The sequence below is a fragment of the Schistocerca americana genome, chromosome 5, assembly GCF_021461395.2.
Source record: "Schistocerca americana isolate TAMUIC-IGC-003095 chromosome 5, iqSchAmer2.1, whole genome shotgun sequence".
In the NCBI taxonomy this organism is placed as follows: domain Eukaryota; kingdom Metazoa; phylum Arthropoda; class Insecta; order Orthoptera; family Acrididae; genus Schistocerca; species Schistocerca americana.
Window position 1 is genome coordinate 33,818,150 of NC_060123.1, and position 21,159 is coordinate 33,839,308.

Consider the following 21,159-nt stretch of genomic DNA (forward strand, 5'->3'; position numbering starts at 1 on the left):
CAAACAATGTAAGACGACTAGTCAGACTTTCCTATGTCGTTAATATAGATCAGGAACAATAGAGGGCCAATAACACTTCTTGGGGGAACGCCAGGTATTACTTACTCGATGACTTTCCGTCTATTAATACGAACTGTGACCTTTCTGACAGGAAATCACGGATCCAGTCGCACAACCGAGGCGTTATTCCAGTGGCACGCAGTTTAGTTAGAAGTCGCTTGTGAGGAACGGTGTCGAAAGCCTTCTGGAAATTTAAAAATATGGAACCAATTCTATGCGAATGAGGCATATTTTATGTTAGGCAGGCTATTAAAACCGTCGAGATGAGCAAGGAAACAGCGACACGAAAACAACCGAGCAAATCAGCTGTCACCGAACACTGGCTCGAGTGTAATAACGAAATTTTTTACGACCACGCCAGTATCATCTGGCCACTGGTGCTTAAAGTCCTTGGGGCTGCGTGAATAAGGAATCTGTCGAAATAAAGATATCGGAAAAGTTCTATTTAAGTGAGTCTTAGGATCTGGCATTCGGTTTATAAGATCTCACCGTTCATATCATTCGTCAGAGCTGGAATATTTTTAGAGAATGTGCGTTTTACGGAACAATAATGCGGATTCCGAAAAACGAATGAGTAACAAATGTGCATCAAGGGGCGTGCACTTCACAAGCTGGCTGGATTCCAGGCAGCGGTTACACATAACACAGATCACTGTACCTAAAGAAGACGACTGGGCCATCATCCAAATATCATACAGAAAATTGGAGTTAATAAATCGTTTTCAAAAACGATCTTTGTACAGATGCACAAAAACTATGGATAGTCTGTTGTAAAATTCTCGAAGGCGTTTTATGCTCGTGTTTTATGACACTTACTGAGAGAGAAAATCCCCTCTGTGCGAATAAACATGTATAAAAAAAAGAACCGGTGAAACCCAGCTCGCTCTGTTTGTCAGAGAGACCCAGAAAGCAGAAGATACCAGCGGCCATGTTCATGTCGTACTCCTTGACTTCCACAAGGTATAAATTGTCACATGATGAACAAAATATGATCGACCGGAATGCCAGACCAGCTATGTGACTGGACTGAAAAGTTTCTAGCAAACAGAACATGTCGTTCTGAACGGATAGAGATCTTCAGAGTAATATCAGCACCGGGCATACGACAAGGGAGTGTTATAGGACAATTACTCTTCACAGGTTAATACACAGGGCTCACTAACGAACTGCAGGAACAGGTTTCTGAATGGTAATGGAGGAAAAAAGGTCGTATGAGCATGTGCCCGGAAATGCATCGTTGGCATGGTAGATGGCGCTGACGACTGGAAGCTCCTCTCACCATAGGCCCTGTGTTCCTTGTGTTTTGAAAGTGTACTGTAAACACCTGAATGGTTCGTCGCAAAGAGGCCTGACGACAGAAATCCCATAATCGTGGTGGAAAAAACATCGACAAAATCCTTCCTGTGGAGGGAAATCCTCTGCTGATAATCCCTGCATTCTTTGCAGGTGATAAGGATAAAAGCAGTTATCATGAAGGATACACATAACGCCTCCCCCTCCCAGATGACGAACTTCGCCCTGACATCTACCCTTCCTTCCAACTATAACCAGGCCCTGTTCCCCCCCCCTTCCTCCTTGGCCCCCTTTCTCCTCTCCCCTCCTTCTCCCAGAGCGGATTTTCCTCCTTCCCCGCCCCCCTCCCAGAGACCCTGCACCCCATACTTGCCTCTTTCCTTCCCACATCCCTCCCTACCTGGCCTTCTTCAGCGCGCCCCCCTCTCATCTCCCCCATCCCTTCCCCTCCCTCCCTTCTTCAGGTCCCCCTCATCTCCTAGCGCCTGGCAGATCCTCTGTATTGATCATCATCAGTGTGCCACATCAGTGTTGTCTAGTGCTGTTTCTCCTGTGCGTCTAGAGGTGTGATTTTAATTGTGTACTGCCTTGAGGTTCGCCGTCAGTGTTATGTTATGTGCTATGCCATCCATCGTTACCTTTATACTGTGCCTTGTGTTCTTTTAATCATCGCAGTGTGTGGCTTTTTGTGTGTGCTACTTTTAAACAGTTTTTTATCTTCATTTTAGTCACCCCATTTTTTTGTCTATTGCCTTCCATGCTGTTCCCCCTTTTTTATATCTATGTTCACCTTAGTCTCTCCTTTGCTGTTTTTAATTGTCTTCTATTGTTTTGTTCTATGTCTTTCGGCTGAAGAGCAGCGCATATGCTGCTGCCAGCCCGCCCCGATGGGGAATTGGAATACAATAAAGGAAAAAAAAAAGGATACACATAATCGTACTTTGACTTACACAATGTTCGCGGACCACTCTCCTTGAGCTTGTATGAGAGTTCGTCTCAATATACTTTAGAACCCGGTCCTCCAAGTCTGGTGTACTCTCAGTCGGCCGCCTCCCTGCACGTTCATCTGTCTGGAAGGACCCATAATAACAAACGCCAAAATTGGCTTGAAATGTTGCGTGATGTGGTTGGTGTCTGTGAGGGTATTTGTTTTGGTGCAGCCGTGCTGCTTCTAGACAGTTTGCGTCTGCTTGGCGTACACAAACACCATATCGACTTGTTCCCGACATGAATACCGGACCATTCTGCTGCTTAGTTGGTTGGTTGAGGGGACCAAACAGCGAGATCATCAGTCTCATCGCATTATAGAAGGGTGGAGAAGGAAGTCGTCCGTGCCGTTTCAGAGAAACCATCCCGGCATTTACTTGAAGCGATTTTGGGAAATAATGGAAAACCTAAATCAGGGTGGCCGGAGGCGGATTTGAACCGTCGTCCCCCCGAATGGGAGTTCAGTGTACTGACCACTGCGCGGTCACTGTGCTGCTTACAGTACGCTGCGTCAATCACACAGCCTGGAACACACAAGAAACACACGACACGTGGTCAGAGGAATTCGTCAGCGTCATCTGCCGTGGCAACGATGTATTTCCGAGCACATGTTCTAAGGACCTTTTTTCTGCTATTTCCAGTTAGGATGGTTCAAATGGTTCAAATGGCTCTGAGCACTATGGGACTCAACTGCTGACGTCATAAGTCCCCTAGAACTTAAAACTACTTAAACCTAACTAACCTAAGGACAACACACACATCCATGCCCGAGGCAGGATTCGAACCTGCGACCGTAGCGGTCGCGCGGTTCCAGACTGTAGCGCCAGAACCGCTCGGCCACCAGTGGCCGGCTCCAGTTAGGAATCCGTCCCTGCAGTTTGTCGGTCGTATTAATGCTCACGCTTTATAAATGAACTAGTGGGTAGGTGAACTAGTGGGTAGGTGAACTAGTGGGTAAGTGAACTAGTGGGTAGGTGAACAAGTGGGTAGGTGAACTAGTGGGTAAATGAACTAGTGGGAGTTCCATGAGGCTTTTCACGGACGACGCTGCTGCATACAGAGAAATCGGAACGTTAACAAGATTTTAGCACCTGCTGAGTATCGATATTAGGTGCAGGGCTTGACGGCTGACCTTCAGTATAAAAACAAATGTCACTTATTGTACCCAAACAGGCAAAAAGACCCATTATCGTATGATTACACGATTGCAGAACTATCACTGGAAGCACTAACATCCATAAAATATCTAGGAATATGCGTAACGGAACGATTTAAAGCGGAGCGACCACATAAAATCGATCACAGATGCGGCGAATGAGAGACTCACAAGGGAACGGATACTGTGAAAGACTACAAAAGAAAGCCATGGAGATCTTAAACACCCCAAAATTTCAATCGGAACATGGGGGGTGTGAAACTGAATGATATCTGGATGCCGATGCTGAAAGTGTACACCAGTCTTCCAGCGTAGGGTGATAACAATACCTGCCAACAACAACCAACAACGGCTAACTGCACTACAGCAGGGGTTCCCAGATTTTTTGCACCACATGACATTTTTAGAAATCTGGGCATGCCACTATCTACATCTACGTCTACATCGATAAAATCACATTTAAGTGCCTGGCAGAGGGTTCATCGAACCACCTTCACAATTCTCTATTATTCCAATCTCGCATAGCGCGCGGAAAGAATGAACACCTGTATCTTTGCGTACGAGCTCTGATTTCCCTATGGCTTGTGAGGAACTGTACGGAGTAGGACTGTTGATATTCTTACAAATATGGGGAACCGGATATATCGATATTTTAAAAAAATCATTATTATCGACATATAAACGGAAGGAGTATCGAAGTACATGCCAAAAAAAATCCGCTGCACATTGTAAATATACTGCCAGTTTTAGAGCTGTACATTTAACTATTGATTTATTATTAGATGTTCTGTACAGCAACATGGTTCAAAATGGTTCAAATGGCTCTGAGCACTATGGGACTTAACATCTGAGGTCATCAGTCCCCTAGAACTTAGAACTACTTAAACCTAACTAATCTAAGGACATCACACACATCCATGCCCGAGGCAGGATTCGAACCCGCGATCGTAGCGGTCGCGCAGTTCCAGACTGAAGCGCCTAGAACCGGTATAGCAACATGCTAGCAGCTTACTTATCTCCCTTAGGGCAAGAAATGAAAAGAAAACGATGCACGTTCGAGCTTGGCGATAGCCACTTTGCTGACAATGGCAATTGCTCGTAAGTGGCACAATAAAAGGTGTCCGATGGGTCTGTCATTCGGATTCGACACATGTCGGGTTTGTCTGGTACACTTAAAGTCGACTTCCCTGGTCTTTTCATCTCTGCAAACGCCAGAGACCTAGCAGCTCCAATGTCAAAATTGCGTGAAGTTAAACGTTGCGTTTTCTGTGGGAGCGCCAATTGCGTCAGCATTTCCCCTCACGCGCCTCCGCTCACCGCAAAGATCAATCTTGTCGTCATGGGGACTAATGAACATATCTCTAAGACCACACATATGGGCTAAAAGCACTGCAAATCGTAAGTAACACTGAACGATATTTTCGCCTCACGAAGTTTGTGCTATAAAAGTTTATTCTAATCTGAAAAACAAGAGAAAAACATCAGAAAGTGTAACATAGTAGCTACTAAATAATACATTCATTATATGTATAAAAAGAAACATGTCTTACAGGCTCCTGAAGATACTACACAAATAAGAGGCGAAACGAGTAAGGCAATAAAAAACTGCCTTTCATTTACTAGCAAAGACGGCACATACATCCATGAATGACCAATCTTGTCATTTAGATTTTTGTTCATGAGTCTTTGAAGAATGCCGATGTGAAGAAATAGCACACTAGTTACGTTAAAGTTTTTTTTACGCAACTGGTATGCTATCTCTTCACATCGGATGTCTTGTTATTTCATTCACGCCACCAAACCCCCTGTGCAATGGGACTACTTCTTTGTGCCATGTATACTCGCTTCACACGTCAAAGACGATGAAGCTCATGAAAGCTCAAAAATTAGTAAGACTCCTTCAAACACTGAAAGTGAAATTATGTTCTTCTACAATTTCAAATGAACTACTTTGCGAAAAAATACAATATAAAATAAAAATATCAGTACTCGAATTTGCCATTTCGATGTCGATATATACGTATAACGTTGTAAGAAATATCGCCGGTATGTATCGATAGTTTTTGTAAAAGTTATCGACATATCAATATTTTATCAACAGTCGTAGTAGGGAGGGAACTATTTTCGCCCTCTTGCTCACCCGTATGACGTAACGTGCAACAAAGACTAACAATAGCAATGCGTTCACTGCGTAATAACTGTTGCAGCCCCACATATCGGTACACCACACGAGTTTGCAGCAGTTGCAAAGCAGCACGAAAACTTTCGCATTATCACCATAATCTGATCAAAATATCGCTATTCTCAAAATAAGATGGATAATTTCCGGCCAACGCAGCGACGACTAATGAAGAAAGGGGGGATGGGGGTGGGAGGGTACAATCTAACCTTCATGTATACTGAGTACGGCTCGAAGCAAACATTCTGAAGTAAATACATTTCCTTTAACGTTATACAGATGCTAGTTTTATCAATCAGTTTTCGCACTATCATTTTCAAAAAATGTTCAAATGTGTGGGAAATCTTATGGGACTTAACTGCTAAGGTCATCAGTCCCTAAGCTTACATACTACTTATCCTAAATTATCCTAAGGACAAACACACACACCCATGCCCGAGTAGGACTCGAACCTCCGCCGGCCTATCATTTTACTTTAAAAAAAAGTAACGTAAGAGAATAATCTTAGTTATATCAATACGTATTTCGTTTACTTGTATCCATACAGTCTGAAATTTCCTTGCATACCACCAGCGCTAAGCGGACCTGCGTCTGCGAATGCCTGCACTGGAGTATTCAAAACATGTGACGTCACACCTCTGCGCAGGAGCGGAAAACAAGCTACAACCTCCACTTGAAGATGTCCTCCGCGGGTGGGGACGAGTAAAAAATTCATCCGACCACTGCATAATATTCCCGAACATTTTAACGGGTCTGACATCCCCCGCCGCTGAAGTTTACATTTTACAATCTTCAGTTCTGTTATGTTGACATAACGCGGCTGGTCATAACCGCCAACTACCTCTGAGGAATGTATCCCTGAAATCCTGGCATCCTGCTTCAGACCAAGGAACGTCTCTAACGGTCACCGCTATCTTGGAGACCACCAGTGCTTACAATGTGAAAGGCGTTGCCTTGAAATTAATCTGGCCCAAAATTACTCCTGTTCAGAGCGAATAATTATGTTTCATCATAAAGAGGGTCCCCCATGAACCATGGACTTCACATTTGGTGAGGAAGCTTGCGCGCCTAAGCGACACAGATAGCCGCACCGTAGGTGCAACCACAACGAAGGGGTATCTGTTGAGAGGCCAGACAAACGTGTGGTTCCTGAAGAGGGGCAGCAGCCTTTTCAGTAGTTGCAGGGGCAACAGTCTGGATGATTGACCGATCTGGCCTTGTAACAATAACCAAAACGGCCTTGCTGTGCTGGTACTGCCAACGGCTGAAAGCAAGGGGAACTATGGCCGTAATTTTTCCCGAGGGCATGCAGCTTTACTGTATGGTTAAATGATGATGGCGTCCTCTTGGGTAAAATATTCCGGAGGTAAAATAGTCCCCCATTCGGATCTCCGGGCGGGGACTACTCGAGAGGATGTCGTTATCAGGAGAAAGAAAACTGGCGTTCTACGGATTGGAGCGTGGAATGTCAGATCACTTAATCGGGCAGGTAGGTTAGAAAATTTAAAAAGGGAAATGGATAGGTTAACGTTAGATATAGTGGGAATTAGTGAAATTACATGGCAGGAGGAACCGGACTTCTGGTCATGTGAATATAGGGCTACAAATACAATACAATACAAGGCTATAAATACAAATAGGGGTAATGCAGGAGTAGGTTCAATAGTGAGTAAAAAAATAGGAACACGTTTAAGCTACTATGCACAATATAGTGAATTAATGCATTATTGTAGCGAACATAGACACGAAAGCCACACCCACCGCAGGAGTACAAGTTTATATTCCACCTAGCTCCGCAGATGAGGAGGGAATTCGATAGTAGGAAAAGGAAGAGAAGGAAAAGTAGTAGAAGGATATGGATTGGGGGAAAGGAATGAAAGAGGAAGCCGCCTTGTAGAATTGTGCACAAAGCATAATTTAATCATAGCTAACACTTGGTTTAAGAATCATGAGAGAAAGTTGCATACGTAGAAGAGACCTGGAGACACCGGAAGATTTCAGTTTGATTATATAATGGTTAGTTGGAGATTTAGGAACCATATTTGAAATTGCAAGACACTTACAGGGGCAGATGTGGACTGTGACCATAATTTATTGGTTATGAACTGCAGATTAAAATTGAAGAAACTGCAAAATGGTAGGAATTTAAGGAGATCGGGCCTGGATAAATTGAAAGAACCAGAGGTTGTGCAGGGTTTTAGAGGGAACATTAGAGCACATATGACAAGAACAGGGGAAAGGAATACAGTAGAAGAAAAATGGGTAGCTTTGAGAGATGAAATAGAGAAGGCAGCAGGGAATCTAGTAGGTAAAAATACGAGGGCTAGTAGAAATCATTGGGTAACAAGACATGTTGAATTTAATCGATGAAACGAGAAAATACGAAAATGCAATAAATGAAGCGGGCGAAAGGCATTACGAAGTCTAAAAAATGAAATCGACAGGAAGTGCAAAATGGCTAAGCAGGAATGGCTGGAGGACCAATGTAAAGGTGTAGAAGCATATATCACTAGGAATAATATTGATACTGCCTACAGGAAATAAAGATATCTTAGGAGAAAAGAGAACCACCTGTAGGCATATCAAGAGCTCAGATGGAAAACCAGTCCTAAGCAAAGGAGGGGAAGCAGAAAGTTGGAGGAAGTATGTAGAGGGTCTGTACAAGGGAGATGTACTTGAGAGCAATATTATGGAAATGGAATAAGGCACAGAGGAAGATGGGAAGAGCGATATGATACAGCGTGAAGAATTTGACAAAACACTGAAAACTTAAGTCGAAACAAGGCCCCGGGAGTAGATAACATTCCGTTAGAGCTACTGATAGCCTTGGGAGAACCACCCATGACAAAACTCTTCCATCTGGTGCGCAAGATGTGTGAAACAGGCGGAATACCCTCAAACTTCAAGAAGAATATAATAATTCCAATTCCAAAGAAAGCAAGAACTGACAGGTGTGAAAATTATCCAACTATCAGTTCAGTAAAATCACGGCTGCATAACACCAACACGAATCCTTTACAAAAGAACGGAAAAAACTGGTAGAAGCTGACCTCAGGGAAAATCAATTTGTATTCCGGAGGAACGAAGGAGCACGCGAGGCAATACTGACCCAACTACTTCTCATTAAAGATAGGTTAAGGAAAGGCAAACCTACGTTTATAGCATTTGTAGACTTAGAGAAAGCTTTTAACAATGTTGATGGGAACACTCTCTTCCAAATTCTAAAGGTGGAAGGTGTAAAATATAGGGAGTGAAAAACCATTTACAGTTTGTACAGAAACCAGACATTCGTGATAAATAGTTGAGGGGCGTGAAAGAGTGGCAGTGGATGAGAAGGGAGTGACACATGATTACAGCCTACTCCTGATGCAATCTGTACATTGAGCTAGCAGCAAAGGAAACCAAAGAAAAATTTGGAGTAGGAATTAAAGTCCAGGGAGAAGAAATAATAACTTTGACCTTCTAATTCTGTTAGAGACAGCAAAGAACTTGAAAGAGCAGTTGAACGGAATGGACACTGTCTTGAAAGGAGAGTATAAGATGAACATCGATAAAAGCAAAACGAGGATAATGGAAAGGAATGTAGTCGAATTAAATCAGGTGACGCTGAGGGAATTTGACTAGGAAATGAGACACCGAAAGTAGTAGATAAATTTTGCAATTTAAGAACCAAAATAACGAATGATGGTCGAATTAGGGAGGATATAAAATGTAAACTGACACGGGCGAAAAAAGCGTTTCTGAAGAAGAGAAATTTGTTAACATAGAGTATAGATTTAAGTGTCAGGAAGTCCTGATGTATTTGTATGGAGTGCAGCCATGTAAGGGGGTGAAACATGGACGATAAACAGTTTACACACAAAGAAAATAGCTTTTGAAATGTGGTACTACAGAAGAATGCTGAAAATTAGATGGGTCGATCACGTAACTAATAAGGAGGTACTGGATAGAACTGGTGAGAAGAGAAATTTGTGGCACAACCTGACTAGAAGAATGGATCGGTTGGTAGGGTACATTCTGAGGCATCGAGGGATCACCAGTTTAGTATTGGAGGGAAGTGTGTGGAGTGTAAATCATAGAGGGAGACTAAGGGATGAATACAATAAGCACATTCGGAGGGATGTAGGTTGCAGTAGTAGCTCAGAGATGCACAGGATAGAGCAGCATGGAGAGCTGCATCAGTCCAGTCTTTCGACTGAAGACCACAACAGCAACATAAAGAGGGAATAATGTATAGCAATTTCCGTGTTACTCTCGTCCCGGAGACACGAAGAAAATTAGAAGGAAGGGTTTATACTGTATTTTAATTTATGGCTTAGTTCCATAGTAAAATAAATGTAGTGTCGCATCACGAATGATCGACGCATCAGGCCGAACATGGTGTTTGGCTGTTTGTAATGCGGATAGTGTACATCCATGGCTAAAAACATATCATATTCCCTGTTACCAACCCTGCAGGCATGCTACACCGCCCTACCTCTTAACCCTTTGAGTCCCAACAATATAAAAAAATAAAACTGACCTTTATCATCACAGTACGCAAGGAATGCAAGAACAAATTGGCAAAAAGTAACCAATCAATTGTTTAAGAAAACGGTTTCGCTTTGGAACCACTGGGACCTTGGGTTTTCAATCACCCAATACTTCATGAGATACATTTGAAGGCAATTTCGCCATTTTCCTAGAAACAATCCCACACCCCGAAACTTCCATGAACTCGTAATGCCTAAATCAAATTATAGTTCTAAATTATGAGCAAAAATGACGCTAAAATTTAATAAATACATATCAAAAGTATATACTGCTCCAGTGACTTCATTTCTAAAACACTCAAAAGAGTAGTAGTACAAACTCAAATTTATGTTACAATAACTTTAGAAGTATGAATGCAGTCTCGCGGCGATAACATTGAATAAAATGTTCTCGGGTTTCCAACCGCGTCAATTACTTAAAACTACATGAGCTTTCGGCGAAGCACTTCTTGACCATTATCAAGTGATATCAATTCAAGTCAAGTGATGTCAAGTCATGTTGTTGTTGTTGTCTTCAGTCCTGAGACTGGTTTGATGCAGCTCTCCATGCTACTCTATCCTGTGCAAGCTTCTTCATCTCCCAGTACTTACTGCAACCTACATCCTTCTGAATCTGCTTAGTGTATTCATCTCTTGGTCTCCCTCTACGATTTTTACCCTCCACGCTCCCCTCCAATGCTAAATTTGTGATCCCTTGATGCCTCAGAACATGTCCTACCAATCGGTCCCTTCTTCTTGTCAAGTTGTGCCACAAACTCCTCTTCTCCCCAATTCTATTCAATACCTCCTCATTAGTTACGTGATCTACCCATCTAATCTTCAGCATTCTTCTGTAGCACCACATTTAGAAAGCTTCTATTCTCTTCTTGTCCAAACTATTTATCGTCCATGTTCCACTTCCATACATGGCTACACTCCATACAAATACTTTCAGAAACGACTTCCTGACACTTAAATCTGTACTCGATGTTAACAAATTTCTCTTCTTCAGAAACGCTTTCCTTGCCATTGTCAGTCTACATTTTATATCCTCTCTACTTCGACCATCATCAGTTATTTTGCTCCCCAAATACAAAAACTCCTTTACTACTTTAAGTGTCTCATTTCCTAATCTAATTCCCTCATCATCACCCGATTTAATTTGACTACATTCAATTATCCTCGTTTTGCTTTTGTTGATGTTCATTTATATCCTCCTTTCAAGACACTATCCATTCCGTTCAACTGCTCTTGCAAGTCCGTTCAACTGCTCTTCCAAGTCCTTTGCTGTCTCTGACAGAATTACAATGTCATCGACGAAGCTCAAAGTTTTAATTTCTTCTACATGGACTTTAATACCTACTCCGAATTTTTCTTTTGTTTCCTTAACTGCTCGCTCAATATATAAATTGAATAACGTCGGGGACAAGCTACAACCCTGTCTCACTCCCTTCCCAATCGCTGCCTCCCTTTCATACCCCTCGACTCTTTGTGATCTGGTTTCTGTACAAATTGTAAATAGCGTTTCGCTCCCTGTATTTTACCCCTGCCACCTTTAGAATTTGAAAGAGAGTATTCCAGTCAACATTGTCAAAAGCTTTCTCTAAGTCTACAAATGCTAGAAATGTAGGTTTGCCTTTCCTTAATCTTTCTTCAAAGATAAGTCATAGGGTCAGTATTGTCTCACGTGTTCCAACATTACTACGGAATCCAAACTGACCTTCGCCGAGGTCGGCTTCTACCAGTGTTTCCATTCGTCTGTAAAGAATTCGCGTTAGTATTTTGCAGCTGTGGCTTATTAAACTGATAGTTCGGTAATTTTCACATCTGTCAACACCTGCTTTCTTTGGGATTGGAATTATTATATTCTTCTTGAAGTCTGAGGGTATTTCGCCTGTCTCATACATCTTGCTCACCAGATGGTAGAGTTTTGTCAGGACTGGCTCTCCCAAGGCCGTCAGTAGTTCCAATGGAATGTTGTCTACTCCCGGGGCCTTGTTTCGACTCGGGTCTTTCAGTGCTCTGTCAAACTCTTCACGCAGTATCGTATCTCCCATTTCATCTTCATCTACATCCTCTTCCATTTCCATAATATTGTCCTCAAGTACATCGCCCTTGTATAGACCCTCTCCCAAGGCCGTCAGTAGACCCTCTATATACTCCTTCTACCTTTCAGCTTTCCCTTCTTTGCTTACAACTGGGTTTCCATCTGATATCAAGTCATATCACTAGACAATGTCCAAGCTCGTGTAGTTTTAAGCAATTGACGCGACTGGAAGCCCGAGAACATTTTATTCAATAACTTTAGATATACTTACTTTCACTGTCAGTATGTTGTCATCACGATCGTTATGAAAGAAATTGCATGTCACGACTACAATCACTTAGCTCAATCTCGGCTCTCACTGTTGCTTTGAACGCTGAAGTGACTGCTACAATGCACTACATTCGTAGAAGTACTTCAGTGTACCACTAGATGTCTCTGTCTTTGCAGTAGCATCATTGGTTTGATACGAAAGGCGTCGGTACTAAAAAAAAAAAAAAATTAACAGGCAGAAACTACTGGTACTCAAAGGGTTAACATGAGCGTGTGATTAGGTCTACAGAGTGTAAACTGTAACTATTTACAGCGTACCACAGTAGTGTAGCTTAAATCGAAGGAAGGAAGGAAGGAAGATTGGATTTAACGTCCCGTCGACACCGAGATCGTTAGAGACGGAGCACAAGTTCGGATTGTGTCAAGGATGGGGATAGAAATCGGCCGTGCCCTTTCAAAGGAAACGTCCCGGCATCTGCCTGAAGCGATTTAGGGAAATCGCGGAAAACTTGAACCAGGATGCCCGGACGCGGATAGGCGAAACCCAGATGAACGGATTGATGTAGAACACCTGTGGAATATCAAACCGGGACGCTACCTCAAATTGGCCTACAACGGCTATCTAAGCGCACATGTGTGCTAAGCACAAGTGTACCATGCGAGCTGTTGTGGACTGGCAAGACAGCCAATCCACAGTGACGGGTAACCGAAAGGCACGCGCTTAAACTCACGCAGGCTGGCGTGAGGTCTGAAACAGGATACGTAATGAATGCTATAAAGAAAAGTACGTAGCTGCTGGAATACTTAACTTTAATCCACAATTGGTGAACATTGGTCTTGTTGATACAGTATATGCGTCATTAGATACATAGCAAAGGATAAATGGCGCCTTGCTAGGTCGTAGCAATTGACTTAGCTGAAGGCTATGCTAACTATCGTCTCGGCAAATGAGAGCGTAATTGTCAGTGAACCTTTCCTAGCAAAGTCGGCTGTACAACTGGGGCGAGTGCCAGGACGTCTCTCTAGACCTGCCGTGTGGCGGCGCTCGGTCTGCAATTACTGACAGTGGCGACACGCGGGTCCGTCGTATACTAATGGACCGCGGCCGATTTAAAAGCTACCACCTAGCAAGTGTGGTGTCTGGCGGTGACACCACACGAGTCTTAGAACGAACTGTAAACGTAATTAGTTTTTGCATACGTTTACAAAATCCTTTTTTTTGTTCATTAGTCTAAAGGGTAAGCTTAGATCAATAATGTCAACAAAACAATCGACTAAGACGATGCCATGAGAGAGCGGTAGGATATTTGAAAACCTGGAGCTTTGGCGGCTTTTGCAGCCCAATTTGTTGTTTCTCGCCTTAGTAGACAGGAACTGTTACTGGACGTGAAGACGCACGTGTTCGAGGAGTTGGTGGCGACACAGCGTGGAGCTACACTGTGGAGTGTGAATTAAAGAATCTGGGATGTCAGATTTTTGTCCCGTCGAGAGGAACGTTGCCAGTGAGGTCCGACATTGTTTTACGTCACAAGCAGAACGTAGGACCTACCATACTGTATGGCATTAAACCGTATTTGGTGTGTTTTCTTTCTCGTAAGGTACGTAGTATGAATAAAAGTTCTTCCAAAGCATCAGAAGATTGAGATTCTCCCGAAAACGAGTCGTTTTAGCTGCGATTTGTTGTAATAAAACGACAGCAATCTATTATGAATATCGGTAAATAGAGGCTCCCTGTAGCTGTTTTCAGTGTTATAACTGGTGTGCTAGTACGAAAATGTACCGTTTCAGTGCTACGGCACAATGATGGTTTACCAAAAGCTCGCCTTTTTGGTACAGTTTGCATATTAAATGTTAAAAAAAGACATACAGTCTTTAGATAGTGCATACCAGGGGTGTCCAGCCTGTTAGCTTGCGAGTGCCACATTGAAAGGAGAGTATTTCTGGGCCACACATAATATAATTTATACTGAGAAAAACAGCGGACAAAAAAGGGGGACGTCGGATGCATGTATACCTCACACACATGATCGTGTGGCACGAGTTCCAAACGGAAAATATTTCATTCATCATAGCTTGACACAAACAGGGTTTAATGGATTTTTTTTACTTAGCATGTGATACATGCTCACTTGTTGGGCCGCACTGATACTTGCATTAGGCCGCATGCGAGCCACGTGCTGGACACCCCTGATGTATACAATATAAGGAGACCTTGCTACAATGTCGAAATTATAGCGTAGTGGGAAGTGCCGTCAGCTCACGAAGGGTGAAAAGAAAATTAGTAGGTTCGTGCCAACCTCCCACCACTTTTTTCCCACCTTCTGATTTCTAAAAGATTCTGTGTCTTTCTTATTCATTTAATACAAGTATTATCCCAAAAGTCATATTATTTATTAAAAACAACCTATTTGCTACAATTGATGTTGCAAAGGCCAACGATGGAATGTTTCCCCAGTGGTCAGAAATCTAAACGTGACTGCCAGTTTGTGTCTGAAAGTAAACAGAAGTTACACACTGGAAGTTTATGCCATTATGATACTTTGTGTGAAATATATGTTCGTATCTGTGAGTTTACAGATATGCTCGTATTTGTATCTTGCCGGTATATATCTCTATCAGCTTCGAAAATACCTCTTCTTCAATTCGAATGATATTACGAAACGAATTTTTATCTTGAAATCTAAGTGAAGTAGCGCGATATTTCAGTGTTGGTAGTCAACGCAACACGGAGAATATGGATATTGTAGATGCGCAGACTGACGTTAGACACTATACTCAAATTTAAAGCCGAAAATGGGATGAAAATTCGAAAGAGATAAGTAGTAACTTGTACTAGTGTGTATCTCAGATAGTTGAACAGCATTAAGCCGTCGGCACACGGACCGTGCATCCGAACGTTGAGCGTTGAGCGTGCTGGGTTTCTGACGTCATAGCGTGGAATAGCTCGCTCGGGAGTCTTTCCGAACGTGTAGGGCAATATCTGGCATGTCAGATATTCTGAGCGTGCGTCTGAGCGTTGACCAATGAGATGGCATAACGCCACCTACGTCACACGCACGCCGTCTCCCGTCAGTACAGAGTTGTGAGGCGCCATATTGGCATTCATTTCAAGCATATATGTACATATGCCGTTTCTGAGCACCAGCAAATTGAGAATCACTGGAAAACCCTTGTGAACTGTGTTATTCGTTACAGTAAACTAATGAGAAACATCATATTCGTGGCAAAAGAATTATTGTAACTTGCGTATTATGAGAGTAGGCTATTGGAAGGCAGCGACACACTGAAGATACACCCAAAACGCGTTGTTCTTGGTACAATTTGTTATAATTAAATTTCAATTAGTAATATATCTACGGTTAAGGTTTGCAGCAAAGGGTAACATAACATGATCAGATGGTATATGTGTGTAGTTGGTTTAGCGTAATGAGTAGCGTCACTGTCTCGGTTTGAGTTGTATGTTGGGGCGGTGGTTCGTGTCTTGACACTTCCGATTTTTTTCCTTACATTCGCGTTTTTATTAGGTTCTGATACTTTATTATTAGTTTAATATAAGTATATATTTGATCTTATGTAAATATAAGTTCCATTTTTTTCAGAGGTGACTTTGTTCTATTGGCTTAATCTACAGGACAGCTTGCGCTACTTGTATAAAGATATTTTGCTCCTTTTTCTTTTACGCTTCATAATTCACATGTTGCAAAGATTCTGCTACTGCGTAGGAACAGTGATCAAGTAAGACTGACCTTGGGGTTTTACTAAAATCGGGGAATGATGAAATAATGTTTATTTTATGCGGAGAAGTATTCCAAATTTGTACCGCACTGTTTGTAACGGAACTTTTATGAGCCTGTGTCCTTATTGATTGGACATGGTATTTTCCTTTTCGTGGACGATGGAGGAAAAGTGCGTTTTAGCAGAGCTAACGTGGGAATTTTACGCGCGCCCGTTGAGTAAACAGTGTGATTTACGAACTAGAAACATCCCTTAACTGCCGCTGGAGTGTGTTGCGGTGGTGTATACCACGTTGGGGCCCACATACCGTATGCACAAGTCGCATCGTTCCTGAACGTTCAGCAGCAGGTTGAACTTGGCACGCTCAACGTTGACGTTCGACAGCACGGTCCTTGTGCCGACGGCTTTACCTAGTTTCCTCTACCAGAAATCCACCGTTCAAGCCGTCGATGATTCTACAATCTTCTTCGCGGTTTTCTCCGCTCTTCTTCGACAGCTGCATTCAGAGTTAACGCAGCCGTTCTACGCGCGTTCATTTTCGTGAAACCGTCGGCACACGGGCCGTGCTATCGAACGTTTAACGCTGACCGTGCCAAGTTCAACGTGCTGCTGAACGCTCAGGAACGACGCGACTTGTGCATACGGTACATGAGCCCCAACGTGGTATACGCGATCGCAACGCACTTCAGCGGCAGTTGAGGGATGTTTCTAGTTCGTAAATCACACTGTTTACTCAACGGGCGCGCGTAAAATTCCCACGTTAGCTCTATTAAAACGCGCATTTCCACCATCGTCGACGAAGAGGAAAGTACCATGTCCAATCAATAAGGACACAGGCTTATAAATGTTCCATTACAAACAGTGCGTTGCAAATTTGGAATACTTCTCCGCATAAGATAAACATTATTTCATCATTCCCACATTTTAGTAAAACCCCAAGGTCAGTCTTACTTGATCTCTATTCCCATCTAGTAGCAGAATCTTTGCAACATGTGAATTATGAAGCGTAAAAGAAAAAGGAGGAAAATAAACAAGTACCGCAAGCTGTCCTGTAGACTAAGCCAATCGAACAAAGTCACCCCTCACAACAGTTGAACTTATATTTACATAACATCAAATATTATAATATATGTTTATATTAAACTAGTAATAAAGTATAAGAACCTAATAAAAACGCGAAAGTTAGGAAAAAAAAATTTGGAAGTATCAAGACGGGAACGCAATACTGGACAGTGGCGCTACTCATTACGCTAAACCAAATTCATATTTTTTATATATAAGCATATTATGTTACCCCTTGCTGAAAACCGTAATCGTAGATATGTTGCTAATTGAAATTTAATTATAACAAATTGTACCAAGAACAATACGTTTTGGGTGGATCTTCAGTGTGTCGCTGCCTTGAAATAGCATACTCTCATAATACGCAACTTACAATGATTTTTTTGCCACGAATATGATGTTTCTCATTATTTTATTGGAACGAATCACACAGTTAACAACGAGTTTTCCAGTGATTCTCAATTTGCTGGTGCTCAGAAACGGCATATACAGGGTGTTACAAAAAGGTACGGCCAAACTTTGAGGAAACATTCCTTACACACAAATAAAGAAAAATGTTATGTGGATATGTGTCCGGAAACACTTAATTTCCATGTTAGAGCTCATTTTAGTTTCGTCAGTATGTTCTTCCACCTACGCTCAATGGAGCACGTTATCATGATTTCATAAGGGATACTCTACCTGTGCTGCTAGAACATGTGCCTTTACAAGTACGACACAACATGTGGTTCATGCACGATGGAGCTCCTGCACATTTCAGTCGAAGTGTTTGTACGCTTCTCAACAACAGCTTCGGTGACCGATGGATTGGTAGAGGTGGACCAATTTTATGGCCTCCACGCTCTGCTGACCTCAACCCTCTTGACTTTCATTTATGGGGGCATTTGAAAGCTCTTGTCTATGCAACCCCGGTACCAAATGTAGAGACTCTTCGTGCTCGCATTGTGGACGGCTGTGATACAATACGCCATTCTCCAGGGCTGCATCAGCGCATTAGGGATTTCATGCGACGGAGGGTGGATGCATGTATCCTCGCTAACGGAGGACATTTTAAACATTTCCTGTAACAAACTGTTTGAAGTCGCGCTGGTACGTTCTGTTGCTGTGTGTTTCCATTCCATGATTAATGTGATTTGAAGAGAAGTAATAAAATGAGCTCTAACATGGAAAGTAAGCGTTTCCGGACACATGTCCACATAACATACTTTCTTTCTTCGTGTGTGAGGAATATTTCCTGAAAGTTCGGCCGTACCTTTTTGTAACACCCTGTATACGTATAGGCTTGAAATGAATGCCAATATGGCGCCTCACAACTCTGTGCTGAAGTGAGACGGCGTGCGTGTGGCGTAGGTGGCGTTGTGCCATCTCATTGGTCAACGCTCAGACGCACGCTCAGAATATCTGACATGCAAGATATTGCTCTGCACGTTCGGAAAGACTCCCGAGCGTGCTATTCCACGATATGACGCCAGAAACTCGGCACGCTCAACGCTCAACGTTCGGATGCACGGTCTCTGTGCCGACGGCTTAAGGATACTGTTTCTTGCGAGCCAAACAAAGCCGATAAAGACCGCTTGAGAGCGCTGAGAGAGCAAAGCACGTTAGCCAGTTCGTCCCGTGAGCCGACAGTGCTCTCTCTCCCTCGTCAGGTCTGATGTACAGGGTGTTTCAAAAATGACCGGTATATTTGAAACGGCAATAAAAACTAAACGAGCAGCGATAGAAATACACCGTTTGTTGCAATATGCTTGGGACAACAGTACATTTTCAGGCGGACAAACTTTCGAAATTACAGTAGTTACAATTTTCAACAACAGATGGCGCTGCAAGTGATGTGAAAGATATAGAAGACAACGCAGTTTTGTGGGTGCGCCATTCTGTACGTCGTCTTTCTGCTGTAAGTGTGTGCTGTTCACAACGTGCAAGTGTGCTGTAGACAACATAGTTTATTCCTGAGAACAGAGGATTTTTCTGGTGTTGGAATTCCACCGCCTAGAAAACAGTGTTGTTGCAACAAGACGAAGTTTTCAACGGATGTTTAATGTAACCAAAGGACCGAAAAGCGATACAATAAAGGATCTGTTTGAAAAATTTCAACGGACTGGGAACGTGACGGATGAATGTGCCGGAAAGGTAGGGCGACCGCGTACGGCAACCACAGAGGGCAACGTGCAGCTAGTGCAGCAGGTGATCCAACAGCGGCCTCGGGTTTCCGTTCACCGTGTTGCAGTTGCGGTCCAAATGACGCCAACGTCCACGTATCGTCTCAAGCGCCAGAGTTTACACCTCTATCCATACAAAATTCAAACGCGGCAACCCCTCAGCGCTGCTACCATTGCTGCACGAGAGACATTCGCTAACGATATAGTGCACAGGATTGATGACGGCGATATGCATGTGGGCAGCATTTGGTTTACTGACGAAGCTTATTTGTACCTGGACGGCTTCGTCAATAAACAGAACTGGCGCATATGGGGAACCGAAAAGCCCCATGTTGCAGTCCCATCGCCCCTGCATCCTCAAAAAGTACTGGTCTGGGCCGCCATTTCTTCCAAAGGAATCATTGGCCCATTTTTCAGATCCGAAACGATTACTGCATCACGCTATCTGGACATTCTTCGTGAATTTGTGGCCGTACAAACTGCCTTAGACGACACTGCGAACACCTCGTGGTTTATGCAAGATGGTGCCCGGCCACATCGCACGGCCGACGTCTTTAATTTCCTGAATGAATATTTCGATGATCGTGTGATTGCTTCGGGCTATCCGAAACATACAGGAGGCGGCGTGGATTGGCCTCCCTATTCGCCAGACATGAACCCCTGTGACAACAAACGGTGTATTTCCATCGCTGCTCGTTTAGTTTTTATTGCCGTTTCAAATATACCGGTCATTTTTGAAACACCCTGTACCTTCCGCGTCCACGCCAACGTTAGCTGCCTCGTCCCGTGTGAAGGCGGCCCAAGTGTCCCCTATCAAATTGTTCGTATCGACGTCGCCTCCGCCACTGTGCTACGCCGTAAACAGTCGTCTAAGTCGTGCGTGTGTTACAGGCGTGGGCCAGGCCGGCGGCCGCCACCCGCTGCTGCCCGCGGCGCTGCGCGACCGCCTCCGCAAGCGGCGCGCCTTCGCCGACCGAGCCCTGGAGGCGGCGCCGCTGCTGCTGCCGCCGCCCCCGCCGGCGCTCCTCCCGGCTCTGGCGGCGACGACGCCGACTACGCTAGCGCCGCCGCCGGCACACCGGGCCGTGACGCAGCTTCCGCTTCCGCTTCCCCTTCCGCCCCCGCGCCTGTTGCTCGCGGCGGACCTGCTGCTCCCGCCGGCCACCGTCGTCACCGCAGTGCCGCCCCCGCCTAGGCCCAAGCCCCGGCTGTCGTTCTCGGTGGAGGCCATCATAGGCGTCAAGTAGTGTCGACGCCCACTCTCCCGCGGACACTACAACACAGGAGTACGGACAGAAAATGTTTCTGACAGTGTGGTTCAACTGCTCTCATTATTGTTGTTATTCTTTGTATGTATGTAATTTAATGTTACCAAATATAAAACACGACCGGCAGCTTTGCTACAGAGAATGTGATTAACCTTTTGAGTCTACTTTATTTCCAAATTACCAAAAAAATCCTGAATGCATCGGAGAGTGAAATATTCTGGCAGACTAAAACTGTCTGCTGGGCAGGACTCACTATCAGCCATTTCTCCGCAGTACTCTGCCAGGAAGTTTCAGATCTACACTCCTGGAAATGGAAAAAAGAACACATTGACACCGGTGTGTCAGACCCACCATACTTGCTCCGGACACAGCGAGAGGGCTGTACAAGCAACGATCACACGCACGGCACAGCGGACACACCAGGAACCG

General features: G+C 43.7%; 1 protein-coding gene across 1 annotated transcript in view; it reads left to right on the forward strand.

The window, feature by feature from the left end:
- Positions 1-20,849, forward strand: part of LOC124616436 (doublesex- and mab-3-related transcription factor 2) — a 76,102-nt gene extending 55,253 nt beyond the window's left edge. The window contains exon 3 of the mRNA XM_047144743.1: positions 20,354-20,849. Coding sequence (XP_047000699.1) covers positions 20,354-20,709 — 356 coding nt within the window. The 3' untranslated portion in view covers positions 20,710-20,849. The remainder of the gene's footprint in view (positions 1-20,353) is intronic.
- Positions 20,850-21,159: the final 310 nt, after the last annotated feature.